Source organism: Barbus barbus (genome assembly GCF_936440315.1).
Source record: "Barbus barbus genome assembly, chromosome: 38".
Taxonomy (NCBI): domain Eukaryota; kingdom Metazoa; phylum Chordata; class Actinopteri; order Cypriniformes; family Cyprinidae; genus Barbus; species Barbus barbus.
In genome coordinates, this window is record NC_136716.1 from 5,396,435 (window position 1) to 5,414,145 (window position 17,711).

The following is a 17,711-nucleotide window of genomic DNA, read 5'->3' on the forward strand; positions in this document are numbered from 1 at the left end:
ATACCATAATACCATGATAAAACCATGGTGTTTTGCTATATACAATGATACTGAACAATTACCATATTCACATTTTATGGCATATACATGGTACTTCAAAAAATACCATGGCACTAACACTCTTTTTTGTTTGTGAGGACTTGTATTACTTCAGGAAATGAGAATATAGTTTAAAGTCAGGTATGCTGAGTTGAATTGGTGCAGAGAACATTATGGTCTGGGTGCTTTTAATTGTTCAAATTCACAAATTATGAAGTTCCACGTGACATAAAACTCAAAACACCTCAAGACAGCACAAAGGCAACACAGAATCTGAAAACTCAAGGAAAAAAAGGGCATACCGTGTCCTTGTTCGGCGCCAGGATCTCTTCAATCATCATGCTGTCACGGGTGAAGGAGCTCCGGTTGAGTGTGTTGGACCTATCCGAACTGAAGGAGCGCAGACTGTTGGCATTTACATTAACACCATACAGTGCGGGGGAGTGACAGTGAAACACACACACACACACACACACACACACAAAACAAAAACACTCATTAATGCATGCAACTTCCAGGGAAATTGTTGCACAATAGCCAAAACAAAGATCAAACCCACAAGAGAGACATGTGTAGTGGTGTGATGGGTTAGACATTGAGAGAAAACAGGATAATAGATGTCTAGAGATACATTTACAGATGTGCAGCATCTTAAATGATACACTGGTGAATATTTGTAATGACTGAATGAATGTGTGCCAGACCAATTTTCAAAACTATCCAATTGGTACTTTGTTAAAGCCCACTGTTAGTAACACATTATTAGACAAACGTATCCGCTTTTATAAAGTAAATCTATAAGGAGGATCTGTGTGTTTTGAGAAAACTGATAAATTAACCGGCTGAAATGAATAGGACTTATAATAGTTGGAGAGAATAAACATGGTACTTCTTTTATTTCCAAATCTTTAAACACGTGCAGAATATCTACATTTGCTTCAAATTAAATACGTCTAACCTAACATCATTTCATTTATGCATTGATTAGTCACTGTGGTGTCAATAGAAATGCACAGATTTTAAAAAATTATATCCAATACAACAAGTTGATCATATTAATAAAGAGTCAATAATGTTGTAGCTGATTATCTAACGATTTTATGATTTTGTATAGATAAAAATAAAACACTTAAAAATACTTCTCTTAAATATTTCAAGTGAATTTAGGCATCAGCATTATAAAATATTTCCTAAAAGTGTTAACGTAAAATAATGAAATAAGTGTTTTTAAAGACCAACTTTAACTTTAAACATTAGATAATGGTAAACGTAATCTAAATGTAATCTAAATTGAATAATATGCAACACCACTGAAACATATCTAAAATCAGCCAATAGTGATAAACTGAAAGATTATAATGCTGTGCAACATTGCAATTCATTCCAGCATATTAGAATACTATGCAGTCTTTTTTTCTGCTCTCTGAGCACATTTGATTAAAAAAAAAAAAATGTTGAGAGTAACAGTAAATAATGGAGTGGAGCTAGCAAATGGACAATTATATAAAGCTGTACTGAAGCTAAAACAGATCTGGAAGTTGTTTATTGTATCTTGACTCATTTCTATTTGCAGTATTTTCTTGACTTCATTTCTATTTGCAGTAAGGCCAGGTGCATTAATGCAGACTGAGCTAACATTCGAGTGCTCTTTCCAAAGGCTGTGCCCAATCAGAAATCAATATGACGCGGGTTCTCAGTTCACAGCAAAAATCTGGCACTGCCTGACTGCCAAAGGAGAGTCTGTTTCTTGTGAGCGTGTACTGTGAGTTTGCAGATTTAAATGAATGAAATTTCATTCGGCTGATGAGGCTCTTCATGCATCCCTGGAAGCTACATTAAGAAACTATTTTGTACAGTAACTGGACCCAAAGAGACAAAAACTCAAATGTTTATGACAATCAACCGGAAAAGAAAAAGAAAAACTTGACAAATCAGGTTCACACACCAAACCTAAAGTCCACAGACAGCAAGAATGTGTATACTTCATCAAATGAAAAACAATGTACAAAGCACGGTACACGACAACGTTCCATGGTTCTGAATGACTCGGGATATAGGATGGGAAGGGTCGGAAGCATCATGCCCTCTTACCTGACTTTAGGACTATGGTGATTGTTTGGAATGGAAGAGGAAGAACAGAGGAAATTGAAGGCAACAAATCAGAAATGCAGTGGCTGAATGAGACAGAGTCTCATGTCTGGGGCTGAATTGTGCTGTACTCTTACACACACTAATTAACTGAGGCTTTACTCCTCTTTTACTCTTTAATCCACTAGGACGTGATATTTGGCGTATGTAAAGAAAAGAACACAGACAGGATACCCTAAACACTAAAGAAGTTATTATTAAGTTATCATGAAGAATGTCTACATCTCAAGCAATTCTCAGTATGACAACTGAACAAAACTTCCCCAACACTTGTGCCTTTACGATCATACAGTTATGTTTATGGTGCTGCTACATTTGTTTTTCCTTGCAAAACTCGAGGTCCTGTGTCAGAATCCCATGACTCCCATGAGATGAGTAAATGTAATGTGCTGTTCTCATTTCACACCCGAAGAGAGCGTTTCTTAAAGGAACAGACACAAAGAATGGCCAATTTGCGTCATAAAGCATTTATACAATATGTATGTATAAGGGAGGGATGATAGGCTGATAATTATCTAATTATCGTCTTGCTACTTATACTACTTTATCTTAAAAATCAAATGATAAAAACACTAAAACTACAATAAAAAAAATTCTGAATGAAAAAAATATAAATAATAGGAAAAAGAATAGTAAGATATTAGAAATTTTTTTTTTTTTAAAAGTTAATATTTTGATTAATCAATGCCCATGATTAATTAAAGATAGGCATTTAATACTGGGCAATAGATATCCAATCCTGGACGATGCTGATAAATGAGTAATATATAATAAATAATCATAAATAATTGATCAATACAATAAATTAAAAATATCAGTAAAAAATCTATATGATGAATGCCTTAAGAAACATGGTATGACCCCTTTAAAGAATAAAGCAAAAAGAGAGTCACATAGCAACATATGACATCCAAACTGAACATTTCTATCACATGATTCATGTTTTCAGACATAATTTACTTTCAAAACATATAATCCGCTTTTACACCATAATGTTAAGTCATTAGATAAAAAGTGTCCTATCAGTGACAAATGCTGTTATTGAACATGTTTCTAATTTCCGGTTTTGTGGCTTGTGTGTACAATACTGTGAAATCTCACTCAACCCTTTTGATTATTGAATGCAGTCAAACTTCTGTTTGTTGGAGGGAAAATCCCCTTAAGCGAGTTACATGTAGGTTAAACATTAGCTACGACCTTCTCACTCAACAGCACATGGTACTGAATCGAAAGATGACAGCAGGCGGCCAACACACAATGTAAATAAAGAGTGTACAGCCTCTAGATAAGACAGGAATCAGGAACTAACTGCTGGGTGCTGTGGACATGAAAACTCTCCATTCAGAAACCAGATCTTTAGTGGTCACCAGACACGGTCCTGGAGGGCCGGTGTCCTGCAGAGTTTAGCTCCAATCCTAAACACACCTGAAGCAGCTAATCAAGGTCTTGCTTGGTATACTTGATATTTCAAGGCAGGTGTGTTGAGGCAAGTTGGAGCTAAACTCTGCAGGACTCAGAATCAACTCTGCAGAATCAAGTCTGGGGACCGCAGTTTTAGATGATAGTTATTGAGAGTGAATATTCTTCAAGACATCTCATTTTGTTCTACAGGGGAAAAACCAGTCACATGAGTCAGGAACAACACGAGGACAAATTGAGTGAAGTGTCCCTTTGAATGGTCTAGAATCTTCTCTTATCTTATGTGGTCTGTTAACCTGGTCCAACAGTCCAGATATTGTGAAACGTTGTCGTCTAAATACCTAATGTGTGTTTATTAATCCTAAACTATATTAGTAGGGAATTAGTACTGATGCTTACGTACAGCATTATGTCCCAATTGTCATACTCTTAACAACATGATTAAAATATGGCTAAAAAGAAATCTTAAGTTAACAAATAAGCATCACGTTAAGTTTATTTGTTAAAACAATATAATTCAAATGGATGGAAAATTTATATGCAATTCAAATTCATAAATTTAGTCCTAAATATTTTTTGAGCACGGTAGCACCTACAGCTTTATACGGTGTATATCATGCTGAAAACAGTAACGGATGAAGTGTAATTTTCACAATAATTTAAAGAGCTGTTTAGACGTCACTTTCTGCATGTGATGAGGGTATGTTACCTGGCCGTACGGGCTCCGACACTGAATCCCACGTATCCTTCCTGAGGGAGAGAGTCGTCTCCAAGCTCTCGCAGATCTTGCGGTCCCAGGTACTTGTCCGTGTCTCCTGTCATCGCATCCTCACCTGTCAGCAAAAGAAAGAATTACTACACCCTTCAGAGAGACACTGACCCTACAAAGCCAGCATGGATGACATTCAAAGCCCATATAACTTCCGTCATGTTTTCCATTTTTCTTTGGAAAAATGTGCACCGATGAATCATGGGGAGTGAGATGAAGTAAATAGGGTACATTTTGATTTCATGTTGGCATTAAGAATGAATGGCAGGATTCGACCAAAATGCCCCACACCAATCCCACAATCCCGCAACAGTCACTGGCACACTTCCCCAACTCTTTCATAGCTGCAGATTCCTGCAATTTTTGTTTAGATTATATTATTATAAGTCGGGAAATGTAAGCAAGGCACTTAGAGAACATCAAGACCATATGTTGCAGCTCGCTCATGGTGACCATAAATCTGTTTTTAATATGCATCTCTGACAAGATAGATTCAAACAGGCCATCCATCCTCAGACGCTGCAGTTAATGGACACTACAGCAGAGCAGCAGTGAAGCGGGTCACAGAAACAGAGAGAGGAAGACTAGAATGCAGAGAAAGGAAGAGGAAGGCTACAGTCGCACTGCAAGAAAAAGCACCCAATTATGATTTTATTCATTTTGAGGAGACTTTTCACATGACCTACATGATAATACTAATACTTTTAATAATAAAATATATACTCAATCTAATAAATACTGTATAAATATATATTTACATTTATATATTTTTTTTACATAAGATTACAAGATTTATATTTAATATATATTAAAGAAAATATATATGTTTCTGAATAATACATAATAAAACTAATAAATTAGTTGATCTAAAGGCATCTATAATGCAAAAAGACCATTTCAATACAATATGCAAATAACTCCAAAAAAACATATGACCAATCATAATTCAGCATGCAAATAGTTCATGTCATCCCATTTTGTACACTGACAAAAATTTAAAAGTTATGTTTTGTAGTAGAAAAACTAATACTGTAAAATAGAACACTCTTGCAAAACCCCATACCAATAATCTTGCTTTTTTACAACTTCAACAAAAATATATATACGTAATATTGCAAAAATGGCAAAACATTTAATCCAAAATTTCTTTAAAAAGCATTCAGTTAAGAAAGAAAAAAAAACAGTAAACATTGTAAAAAGTTGTAAAAAATAATCTCACCCATTACAATTTGTTTTGTATGTATAAATCGATTAATATAGCTTGGTTCAGTTAAATAATATAAATAATCATTTTAAATAATATTTTTGACTTTAATAAAACCAGTTAATATACATGTTACCATTTTTTGTACTTCATAGCTTAAATTATACACAAACCAAAAAAAAGTCTGAATGTCTGTTTGTTCTATTGAATGTCGAATGTCTGTTTGGGCTAAATTAAATTCATAAACATTTAAGGTTAAAGATTTAGAACCAATTCTAGCCAGAATGTATGATCAGTGTTGAATCAGATTTATTTCCACTTTTGGAAGTGGCCCAGAATCAACATAATTAGTTTTCTGTTCATATTGTCATTCGCAAAACAGCTCCGTCACATAATGTTTATAAAAACCATAATTGGGCCACATTCAGCTATGCTGTGAATGCAGGTTAGAATAGAGATTGGGGAACACAGCATTCCTTCAGCACCCCACTCCACTCCACTGCTATTCACCCAGGCAACCACCTCCCCCCAAAAATCATCCCCAATGAACTGCAACTTTCACTCTCTTTCATGCAAACACACACAATGATTAAATTGTGAAATGTCCTTAAAAGAAACCCAAATCTGTTCTGCCTCTTACACAATAAAGCAATTCACTAGCACCCTGAATACTACCACAAGTTAGCAGGTCAGCAAAACATTTCATTTTACAGCCTTAAAAGGAACATTTACTTTAATTAAAGATATCCCGAAAAAGTTCAAGCAAACTTCTGGTCACAGTTTTGTTAGTAAACTCAAACACACAGACACAGATATCATCTTCCTCACACTTCGGCTTCCCTACCACTTCTAAAACTATCGTTGTTGTGTGTTTTTGAACAGCGTGATCGAATCAGAAATAGCCATTCGTGATGAACAAGATCTCTTACACTGAGCAGCCAAATCCATTCTTCATCTTCACACCAGCTTTAAAAATATTTACAGGTCCTCTTTGTCCCCTTTCACTCCCAGAAGCCACACTTCCTCAATCCAGTAAACTCCAAACAGCACGATTACTTCCACATGTCCACTACGGCCCTGTCCACAGTGTCTGAAACGATCCAGTTGCCTCTGTCTACACACACACACACACCCATCTGCCGTGGTCTGACAGGACGTTCAAACAGCGAGGGGCCGGCGCGAGTCTGATCCGTGTGAGGTCACCACGGGAGCGAGGTAACACTTCAGGCAGTTTCAGAGCGAGTGTGGTGATCAGACCTCGGCATTCCTCATGCCCCAGGAGCCTCCAGCTGGGGTGGGACACAATGGAAGTACAAGGGGGCGTATTTCTATGCTAATTTGTGCTGGTGCTGAGTTGTTCTGTGTAATCAGACCCTGTTCAACAGCGGGACAACAAAAGAGCCCTTCTACAGGCAGCAGAACAAATAGTAAAAAAGCAGGGAGACCAATGGAAAAACACCGCCTGCCACCTGACCGCAGCCCCCTGGGAACAGCGTGCTTGAGTTGCCACAGTACAAACTCCAGGAACTCACAATCCTGTTCCGTTCGGGAATCACTGAACTCATTTCGACACCTGTTAATAATCCCTGCAATTTTAAAGTAGGCATAAAATTAAAAATCAATATTTTCTAAATGTATTTTATAGAGATTGTGAATTAATTTCTGTATATGTTATATTTTTTAATGTATTTTTCTAACCCCGGAATGTATAAGTCGTCATAACTGTACATTCCAGTGAAAATGACTGATTTCTCTCTGGTTATGTATACAAAGTCAATCTCCAATCAATAAGACCACTTATGCTTATTTTCATCTTCCCTCCACTTTTGAGGGCCATGCCCACATCTGAAAATCCAATCAACAACCGATAAATAGAACCAAGTCCCCACCCTAAAATTTTCGTCCTTCTATAATCCATTACACTTGGATGTTCGTCAAAATATGGAAGATCTTACTACTTTTGTTTCACTGCAAATTTAAACGTTAACGTAGAATACAAATTTTTGAGATCTGCAACTCATCAGATCTAGTTTTAACCAATTTTATCTTATTTTATAGTGTTATTTTAATACCCTTCCAGGTTGCATGCAAAAACCAACGACCATGACCAGGGTAGTCTGATTCACAAAAATAAAATAAAGATTATTTTATTGAATCAGAGAAAAAGACTCAAACAATTAGGTGAATCCAGAATACAGTAAGAACGCAAGGCACACAGTTTCACGTAAAGCATTTTCCCATAGAAAAGTGATTATGACATGGATCACAAGTTTGTTCAGATGCTTTTGAGATGTGATCTAAATACTCGTGGCTTGAAACACCTGGGAAATTGTGCTGCAGTTCTATAGACGTTAGAAAACTATGAATTGTGACATATTAGAGTGAAAAGAACGCTAAAGCTTCTCAAACACCTTGATTCAAGATTATTAAAAAAATTGTGCATGGGAATTTTTTTTTTTTTTAAATAAAAACGCTGCAATAGCTCATGCTCAATAAGATCAAGAAAATGTGTATTTTGACGTTCATTATGTGCATAGCAATATAATGAATATATTAAATATTGATTTTCTGTTGATAGATAAAAGCATGTGCTAAAGAAAACGTAAACGTAAACGTAAACATGGACTTTAATTGTAAGATACTGGTGCTGTTTGCCTTGGATCTGAGTTATTAGTACTGCACCTCACGCCCGGATAAACAGAGCTGAGCTCTTTCACACTGCCAGAGAGAGAGAGACAGAGAATCAGATGGAAAAAGCGAGCAGCGTCAGCAATGGCAAAAGGTTTTATGCCAAATAGACGTTTGCATTCAGTTGCCAACTGGCGTTGTGAACAGAATTGATTCATCAATTTTTTTTAGTCATCCAACTAAAAGATAATCTAAAAGATACACCATCATACAGGAAATAAATGACAGAATATTGAGATTATATTCATGTGACCATGTGTATTCTGGGCACAGGGGTGTAATATGTAAATAAGAAGTCATGTGAGTTATGTCAGTTATGCCTCGGGAGTATGCAGGAATATCAGTTTACAGTAATTAAACACCATGTTCCAGTCTCTACAACACACACACACAGACACACACACACACAGGTTTAATGAGGGCTGTATTCTTCTTACACATAAGCATAAACTATATCCACCACATGTCAGCATGTTACGCACAGCTATAAACAAAGTAATGTGACCAAAATATCATAGAGACTAGAAGGTGGATTATTTTGATTTGGGCAAGTAAGAAACTGCATAGCAACGCCCTAGCACCCTTTCCTCGATATGCATTTTATCAAGTATTAAATGCATTCATAACCATCACGTTACAGTATGAAATAAACAGATACACAACATTGTCATTCATGGCACTGACTGGAAAACTTCTATTCAATCCTTCTAGCTTACACTGAAGCTCTGTGGGTTCTGACTGCAAAACAGAATCAAACTGAGCCAAAGAAACGTCTGTCGAAATATCTAACAGCCAAGACTTCTGAAGAAAACTATCCTTCACATAGAGGCTGGATTTACAAAGAGAGTATGTGTGAAATTGTAATTACGCATACAGTTTTTAATAGAATAGCAATCCCCAGATGTAATACATGCAAGCCAACAGAGATTTGCATATTGAAGAATTTCATATTCATAAAGAGTAGCCTAGCAACTAATACAAAGCCAGCAAGAGACAGCCATGTTGTGAAAAGAATCTATAACAGAAAAAAAGACTGAATAAAAAGATCTGGTTACTTGGAAAAGGTGAAAAAAAGAAAGAAACAAGCAGGTGCTATAAGAACAAACCACACAAAATAAGAGATACCTTCATCAACATCTGAAATATAGTCCTCACTGAGCATTTCAGGCACATTGGCTCTACGAACTGTGTAATTTAGATGAAAAATGTTAGAAATTATATGTAAATGAACATAACTAAACTTAAATTAAGACAAAAACAGACCAGAGTCATATGAAAGCTTGTTTACCTTCATCATCTGACATGTCCAAAACCTCATTCATTGTTTCTGGAACATTCAATTTATGTTTCTCCGTCACCGTCTGCAAAAACACCACAAACGGGAAAAAATAAATAAAAAATGAGGGATTAGCTGATGTGGTTTCATTTTGCTTTGCATCAAATATAAAGCATGTCTTATATTATTAGCATGTAGCATTTTTTTTCCCTGCTATCTGTGACTCCAACTTTTGTGTTGCGATCCACTGTCTGAGGACCACTATATGCACAATAACACCTGGTGTATGGTATTCTGTGGAATTGAATGTGTTATGACACAAAGTCCCTCACCACAGTAGTGTGCGTCTCCTCTGTCACGACTTTGAGCGTGTCAACCACAGAGATGTAACCCAGGCGCGTGGCAATAGCCAAGGCAGTGTTTCCGTTCTGTAGGTTAAGGGGAAACAAGGGGAACAATATTAATGAAATAATGAATGAATAAATAAATGTTTTAGAATATTAAGTAATTATTATATGCAATTTATTACATACACAATATAATAAAATATAACATACATAAAATTCAGAAAGAAAAAAGGCTGAATCAATGCAATGTTGAAATGAAGATAAAAATTAATTACCTAGATTTTTATATTTGCTTCATTAAAAAAGTAATGCATGCCTATGCGAGACTGAAACTGAAAAATTCCCAGAATATTCCTGCCTGCTATTTCAATGCAAGCCTAAAAAAGTCTGAATGCTCAGAAAAGTAACAGCAAACTACTTCTTAACGTGACTTGTGCATCTTGTTTGGAAGAGCTTGTGCTGTTGTGACACACTCACCACTGTCAGCTCATTAGGAGAGGCTCCGTGCTGCAGCAGAAGGTTAATGATGTGTGTGTGACCCTGCTGAGCTGCCTGATGAAGAGGTGTGTATCCATTCTGAACATGAGAGACAAACTGAGTTTAAATCTGTATTTTGGACCACCAGCAATCAGAAAAGACTGTTCTGTAACAAGAGACGGTTAAAGAAATGCAGTTCCTAAGCCTCAAGCATCCTGCAAACTGCTTTACCTTAGTTTTTGCATTGACTTTAGCCTGGTTCTTCAGCAGGAAGTGCACCATCTTTATATTGCCATAGTGACAGGCCACATGCAGGGGCGTATATGCCATCTGAACCAGAACACAGAGACACACATTACTCTTAAACTTCTTTTTCCAGTCAAGCACATGAATTATGCACACATAACAAGGCCATGAAATATTCAAAGAATGATTTAACATATCTAATAACACAATCACACCTAACTGTATTAATTGGCTTTTCACACATAAACTTGATAACCCATAGTCATTTTTAGAGATTGTCATTACTTTTGGATAGTTTTTATAATATAATATGAATATAAAAGTTCAGGTTCAAAGTCTCCAGATCATTCTTATGAGATGTTCTGTAAAGCTTTACCTTTTCTGTACTACAGTAACTAAGAGGGCGGGGCTCAGCAGAAGTGTTGAAATTAATTTCTTGCTAAATGCCACACATGAGTATTAATGCACTTGTTCTTTGTCATTCCTCTGCCTCATTCCCTGTGCTCAGTGAGGGAGTGTTTTGTGTGGGTCATTGTGCTGTAGAGTATTGATCTGTGTGCTGCTGTCTGACTCACTCTCTCACCATCTGAGAGCCGTGCTGAACGGCCTTGAGCTGGGGCCGCTCGATGTTTATACATGACTGACCAATGAGGGACTGGCCAGACATAATGTGTGCAGATGTATGTGTGTCACACATCTATCTATCTATCTACCCATCTGCCTGTCTTACCATTTTTCTAACTGTCTGTCTGTCCGTCTATGTATTTATTTGATCAAAATCGCAGTAAAATTGTGAAATAATATTACAATTTCACGTAACTATTTTCTATTTAAATGTATTTAAAAATGTAATTGATTTCTGAATTATCAGCATCAGTACTACAGTCTTCAGTGTCACATGATCCTTCAAAAATCATTCTAATGCACTGTCGCAAACAATTTATTTTAGCTAAATTTAATTGAAAAAATATGTTGAAAGTTAGTCAACTAAATTTGTTTATTTAAATGTAGCTAAAATAAATTGACACGAAAAATTTATAAATTCAACGAATCATTTTTTTCAGTGATTTTCTGCTCTAGAAACATTACTTATGATGAAAGTTGAAAACAGTGAAAACCCTGATGATTACATTTACATTTAGTTATTTAGCAGACACTTTTATCCAAAGCGACTTACAAATGAGGACAATGGAAGCAATCAAAACCAACAAAACAGCAATAATATGCAAGTGTTATAACAAGTCTCAGTTAGTTTAACGCTGTACATGTAGCAAGGGCTTTAAAAAAAATGATATAATAAATAAAAAGAAAGCATATAATAGAAAAAGAATAGAGCAAGGTAGTGTTAGAGGCCTTTTTTTGCTTTTGTTAATTGCATAATAAATAAAAAGAAAGCATAGATAGAATACAAAAAGATTAGAGAAGCTAGTGTTAGTTTTTTTTATTAGAATTCAAAAGAACTGCGTTTATTCAAATCAGGATTTTTTTTTGTAAGATTACAAATGTATTTACTGTAAAGTTTTAATTACTTAAAAAATTACAGATACCAAACTTTTACACTGTAATATGCGTGTGTGTCCTGGTATTCTCTACGTTATGTCCCCGCAAGTATAGTAACACCAGTATGAGGAAACATGAAACAAGCCTATAAATCATACAAAATTATATATTTTTTTTAATCTAAAAATGCAGGAAGTTTTGTAGTAGAGGTAGGTTTAGGGGTAGGGTGAAGGTAAGGGTATAGAAAATACAGTCTGTACTATATTAAAACCATTATGCACATGGAATTTCCCCATAAAATATGGAAACCCAATTTGCGTGTGTGAGGTCATTACCTTAGTCTCTGGGTCAATTGTGGCACCGTGATTAACCAGCACTTCTGAAACATTGACTTTGTCCTCTTGAGCCGCCAAGTGAAGAGGGGTCAGTCCACTCTGACACAGATATTCATTAACCAATTTAGTGACATAACCAAACAGATGTGACACATCATGAATAAATAAAGCATCCATTAATCAGCATAGGTAAAACTTCTTAAAGACTGAGCTGTTTTCAGTACAATGTGAATAATTACGCTACTACTTTCAATAACATGTTAAAGTATACACAAGTCAAAACTAAGAGTTGCAAGGACTTCATGGACATCATTTCCTGTTACATATTTAACTTACCCAAAAGGAAAATATCACATACAGTTAAAAAATATTGTAATAATGTAGAATATTGAGCAATAGCATCCATCTTTTTCACCTTGTTTCCCAGATTGATGGCAGTTTCACGGGCGAGCAGAAGCGTGACCATGTCAACATTGCCCTCCTGGGCCGCCAGGTGGAGAGGACTGATGCCCTGGCGTGTCGTGGCATTGGTATCAGCTCCATACTCAAGCAGTGTGGTTGCTATCTCCATCTGGTTCTTCTTGGCAGCTATGTGCAGTGGAGCATAACCATTCTGGGAGGGAAAGCAAGTGAAGGAGATCATAATAAATAAATATCGATGGTTATCCAAATATCAGTATTAACATGCCGGAGCTTGTGCTGGATCACTATGCACTCCCTGAACACCCCTTGAATTTTTCAACTGTATAAATAGTATAGAGGATTGGAAGATATACATTCAATATTGACAAAGGACTGAAACATATCAACATTTATACATTTTTTGCTTGTCCAGTCCTACGCAGCACTAACTTGCATGCTGCCAAACCACTATAACCACACTAAAACCTTAGATTTATGACATTTCCAAAACAGAAACATGTTGACAGCAGTGCTTTGCTTCTAACCTCACAGACAACGAGTGGAACGATGGCTGAAAGGTGGAAAAAAGCAGTCTGAGTGAAGAAAACAATCTTGTTTCTTAACAGCTAGCAAATGCTAAGGTGTCAGCCAGTGAGGTCCATGGACGGCGGTCCCATCCAAACAGCAAATCAGTTAGTGTTCTGCACATGCCAGATCTAACTGTTCTTTGTGGAAGAACAAAGGCAATATCTGGGTCACTGTATTTGTTTAGGCTTAAGCTCTTTCAGAGTGGACAAAACAACACAAACGGTTTAAAAGCATGGACTCTCTATTCAAGTTCATATAAAAAACTGGGGAAAAACATGACAGATAGAATTAAACAGAGGCTTGTGTATTAAGACTAGGAGAGAACTGATTCTGTAAACTTCCAGATCTCTATGCTGTGTTCCAAAACATAGTGAGCGGCCTAGGTAGATGACATCATATGATATCATAGGCCTATTCCTGACACGAATGCTGTTAAAAATGCGGCCTCTAAAGAAACTTCTTTTGGACAGATTCTGAGCAAAATTAATCACATACACAGTATAATTCTTAGAAAAGAATGCATTCCAGAATGCACTGCACAAGCTCAGTGAAGAAAAAAATAATAATAATTCCAAGATTGACTAAGTGAGAGAGACATACTGGATAATTAGTTCAATATTGACAAATATTGATAAAAAGTAGGACAATTTACACCGCATTTCTTTGGTCTCTTACCACTGTAACATCATCAGCTTAGTCACATGCTAACATCAGTCCCTACTGTCTCTTGTACAGTGTAATATTTTTCAAAACACAAGTTATTGCCTATGTTAATGTTCCAATTTGTTTAGGATGCTTCCTTAGAAGGCATAGTTGCCTATGTAGGCAGTAAATAACGAGGCAGCTCCCTAGGCTTTAGAACAGAGCCTACATTACATTTTAATTACAGATGATTCCAGACCATGTTTTTCCATTAATGGTGTTTTCAATGCAACCAGCTGGAACTTGATAAAAAGCATTCGTTCATGTTTTTATTTTTTAGTTTGCATTTCCTGCACAGATTACAGAACTGACTGGCAGATCAGAGAGAAATCATGACAAACCCCAGAAGCACGGGTGGGCGGAAACAGGACTGATAATTATTAAAGGCATAATTATTAAAGGCATAATAAAGTTCTGTAATCGTTTATTCATTCCTCATGTCATTCCATAACTGCATGACTGTCTTTTTGCTGTGGTGCACAAAAGGAGTTATTTTGAAAAATGCTCATGCTGCTCTTTTCCATACAGTAAAAACATTCAATGACCAATGACTTTCATTTTCCAAATAGAACAAAATGTTTTGCTGTAGAAATAAAGTCAAGCAGGTTTAAACTGATTTGAAGGTAAGTATATAATGACAGAACTTTTGAGCGATCTATCCATGAAAATGAGAAAATCTGTAAATTTGTTGCTTCACCTACAACAACCAAGTACACAAGTTTTCAAGAACTTTCTTTTTCAAAGCAATAAAATGTGCATAAGCTTACCATCATCTGTGGTTACAGTGGGTGGACTAGAAGTGAAATGACGAAAATGATCAAGAATGTGGGGTGGAGGTGGTTTTGTGTGAGCATGTGTGCAGTCGTTTTGGTTTGCAGCCATGTTTCTTCATCATTTTGTGTGTGTGTGTGTGTGTATGGTTGCTTTTGGATGAGATTTGTGTGTACTAGTTGAGAAACTGTGGTTTGTAAGGGTTTCCTGATACCTTCGCTGCAGCGTGCGGAGACGCTCCTTGGTCCAACAGAAGGAGGGCCACTTTCTGGTTATCGTAGTGTGCAGCAACATGCAGTGGTGTTAGTCCACTCTATAAACACATACATACACACATAGATATACAGCTATTATTGGCCAAGAGCTCAAAGGTGGGGTGTGTGAAACAGGTGCCATCATAAATCAATCAGCTTTTACATTTGGACATTGCAGGAGAGTAAATTTAGCCATAACACATTAGTGAATGAAATCTCTGGAACTGGAAAATGATAGTATGTATCCTGATAGCATACAAATGCCTCTTTTCATCCGGAAGACGTCATTTTTTAAAGCATTCACTAGCTGTCTACAGTTAAAAAGACATTCAGTGGATGGTTTTATAACATTTATGATACAGAATATATGGAAAACAACTTCTTAAAAGATGTTAAAAGACACTGAATACAGAACTTGAGAAATACATTTTATGGTTATGCAGGTAATCTCTGCAATTTAAAAAATAAAAATTACATTGCAGTGACTACAATCTTAATGATAATAGGAATGTGTATTTGTAAGCAGTTCTACAAAATATTAACATTAAGCACATGAATTTGTTTATGTCTTAAAGACCCTATGAAATAATTTTTGTAAATCCATATAACTGCTTTTAATTTCTTGAGGTTTTAATGGTTCAGTCACAATTGATTTCGTGTTTCATTCACTTCCATTCATACACATGCAAATGCATGAGAGTTGGAATGAGAGTTTACTTTAAGTGTGAACTATATGATAACCAACATTCATTAATGAATATGCATCTGTCTGCATGTCAGATTGAAGATTAGCCAGCATAAGCATGCTGTTTCTTCTTTGTGTTAAATTCAATTGGTCGTAAGCTGAGTTGGGAAAGATGTAACCATTTTTAGGCATTACACAAAGAATTCTGATTAAATGTGTCCAATGCCCATGTCTCTCATCCAAAACCCCTTTCAACAGATGCTTAGAAAGAAAAATGAATGCTTCATTTCTTACCGTGGAATTACCATACCATCTTCTGGTTACCATATCAGAAACTGAAGATCGGCCGTGATGACATAGACTCATACTATAAATCTTGTACATTATGTAATCATCAACCTATAACCATTAGTGCAAAATAGACACTTTTACCTTTCCAGCTGCATCAGGTGGTGCTTGCTTCTGTAGCAGTAATTTAGCAACTTCAATCTTCCCGTATTTGGCTGCAACATGCAGGGGAGTGAATCCTTTCTGCAAAGACAAACAGTACATACTTAGAAATAAGAAAAACTTAATTAAAAAAATAATAATAACCAAAAGAAGAAGAAAATGAATGAAGAAAAGAAATGTACCCACTAGAATATTCAGAGACAAGTCATCTATTGTGACATGCAAAACTCATTTTGGGTGGGGTTGAAAATTGTAACTGACATTGGGAAAGAAAACTGATCTGTGTTGCACAAGTTTCCTACTGTTAAGTAATACTAAAGAACAAGTTTTGTTTTACACAAGGCTGTTTGAACACAGCAGTGGCCTGCTGTTCTGATCAGACAAAGATTATCTATTAAATGCATTATATATGATGTCACCCTGGACCACAAAACCAGTCATAAGGGTCAATTTTTTGAAATTGAGATTTATGCATCAATAAATAAGCTTTCCATTGATATAGGGTTTGTTTGGATTGGAAAATATTTGAAAATCTGGAATCTGAGGGTGCAAAAAAATCTAAATACTAAGAAAATCACATTTAAAGTTGTCCAAATGAAGTTCTTAGCAATGCATATTACTAAACAAAAATTAAATTTGGATATATTTACAGTAGGAAATTTACAAAATATCTTTGTCATATATACAGTATATATATATGACTACTATAATTAGCTGACATGAAAATAATGCCAAATATAATATAATTTATTATTTATTTCAGATTTTGATATGAAATGTGACCAGTATTGATGAGATTTACTCAAAATTATGGATCCAAAACATAAAATAGATTGTATATTAACCGCCTTTTTTCATAATCACTAATTGTCACCTCAATTTTCAGGTTTTTATGCCACATTTATGAAACTGGGAAATGTTGGAAGTTTAGTAGATCTGGAGCATACCGTATGCCTTTCAAACCTGAACAATTATTACATACACAGAACAAACATATCCAGTGACAGCTGAGATATCGGAGTTATCGGAAACTCTGCCCTGCGGTGAATGGAGTCGTGGAAAATACCATCAATTCATTGTCCTTCCTCAGCACATTCCCACGCTGTAACACTTGGCAGCCTCTCAGTGATGGTTGTCTCGTATTTTATGTCCATCACAATCACACAGCGGGACACTGGGGGAATCTTTTATTACTACAGCTAGAAAATAGCTGCTGAGCATCACTGTGGTCAAGGCTGAGTTTTATTGGATGACAAAAAGTTTAGCTTTTAGCAATATACAAATTTTGATGTATAGTCCTCTTCTAAAGATTCATGGTTTCCAGTTCTTTTTCTTTCTTTCTTTGAACCAAACCATAAATATAATTTGAGAAAACAAATAAATTCGACTAACACATTCAAGTATTTTATAA

At 35.8% G+C, this 17,711-nt stretch overlaps 1 protein-coding gene across 7 annotated transcripts in view; it reads right to left on the bottom strand.

Moving 5' to 3' along the window:
* Positions 1 to 17,711, bottom strand: part of LOC306858033 (ankyrin-3-like) — a 178,891-nt gene that overhangs the window by 31,848 nt on the left and 129,332 nt on the right. For 4 of the 7 annotated variants that reach the window (XM_079398383.1, XM_079398387.1, XM_079398382.1 and 1 more), the window contains exons 16-25: positions 16,283 to 16,381; positions 12,864 to 13,061; positions 12,449 to 12,547; positions 10,599 to 10,697; positions 10,368 to 10,466; positions 9,876 to 9,971; positions 9,556 to 9,628; positions 9,393 to 9,452; positions 4,316 to 4,439; positions 342 to 444 (exon numbers count right to left, since the gene is read on the bottom strand). In XM_079398383.1, the coding sequence (XP_079254509.1) occupies positions 342 to 444; positions 4,316 to 4,439; positions 9,393 to 9,452; positions 9,556 to 9,628; positions 9,876 to 9,971; positions 10,368 to 10,466; positions 10,599 to 10,697; positions 12,449 to 12,547; positions 12,864 to 13,061; positions 16,283 to 16,381 (1,050 nt within the window). Of the gene's footprint in view, positions 1 to 341; positions 445 to 4,315; positions 4,440 to 9,392; positions 9,453 to 9,555; positions 9,629 to 9,875; positions 9,972 to 10,367; positions 10,467 to 10,598; positions 10,698 to 12,448; positions 12,548 to 12,863; positions 13,062 to 15,125; positions 15,225 to 16,282; positions 16,382 to 17,711 lie in introns of all 7 variants that reach the window. The other 3 variants (XM_079398386.1, XM_079398385.1, XM_079398381.1) reach the window with 1 other exon arrangement.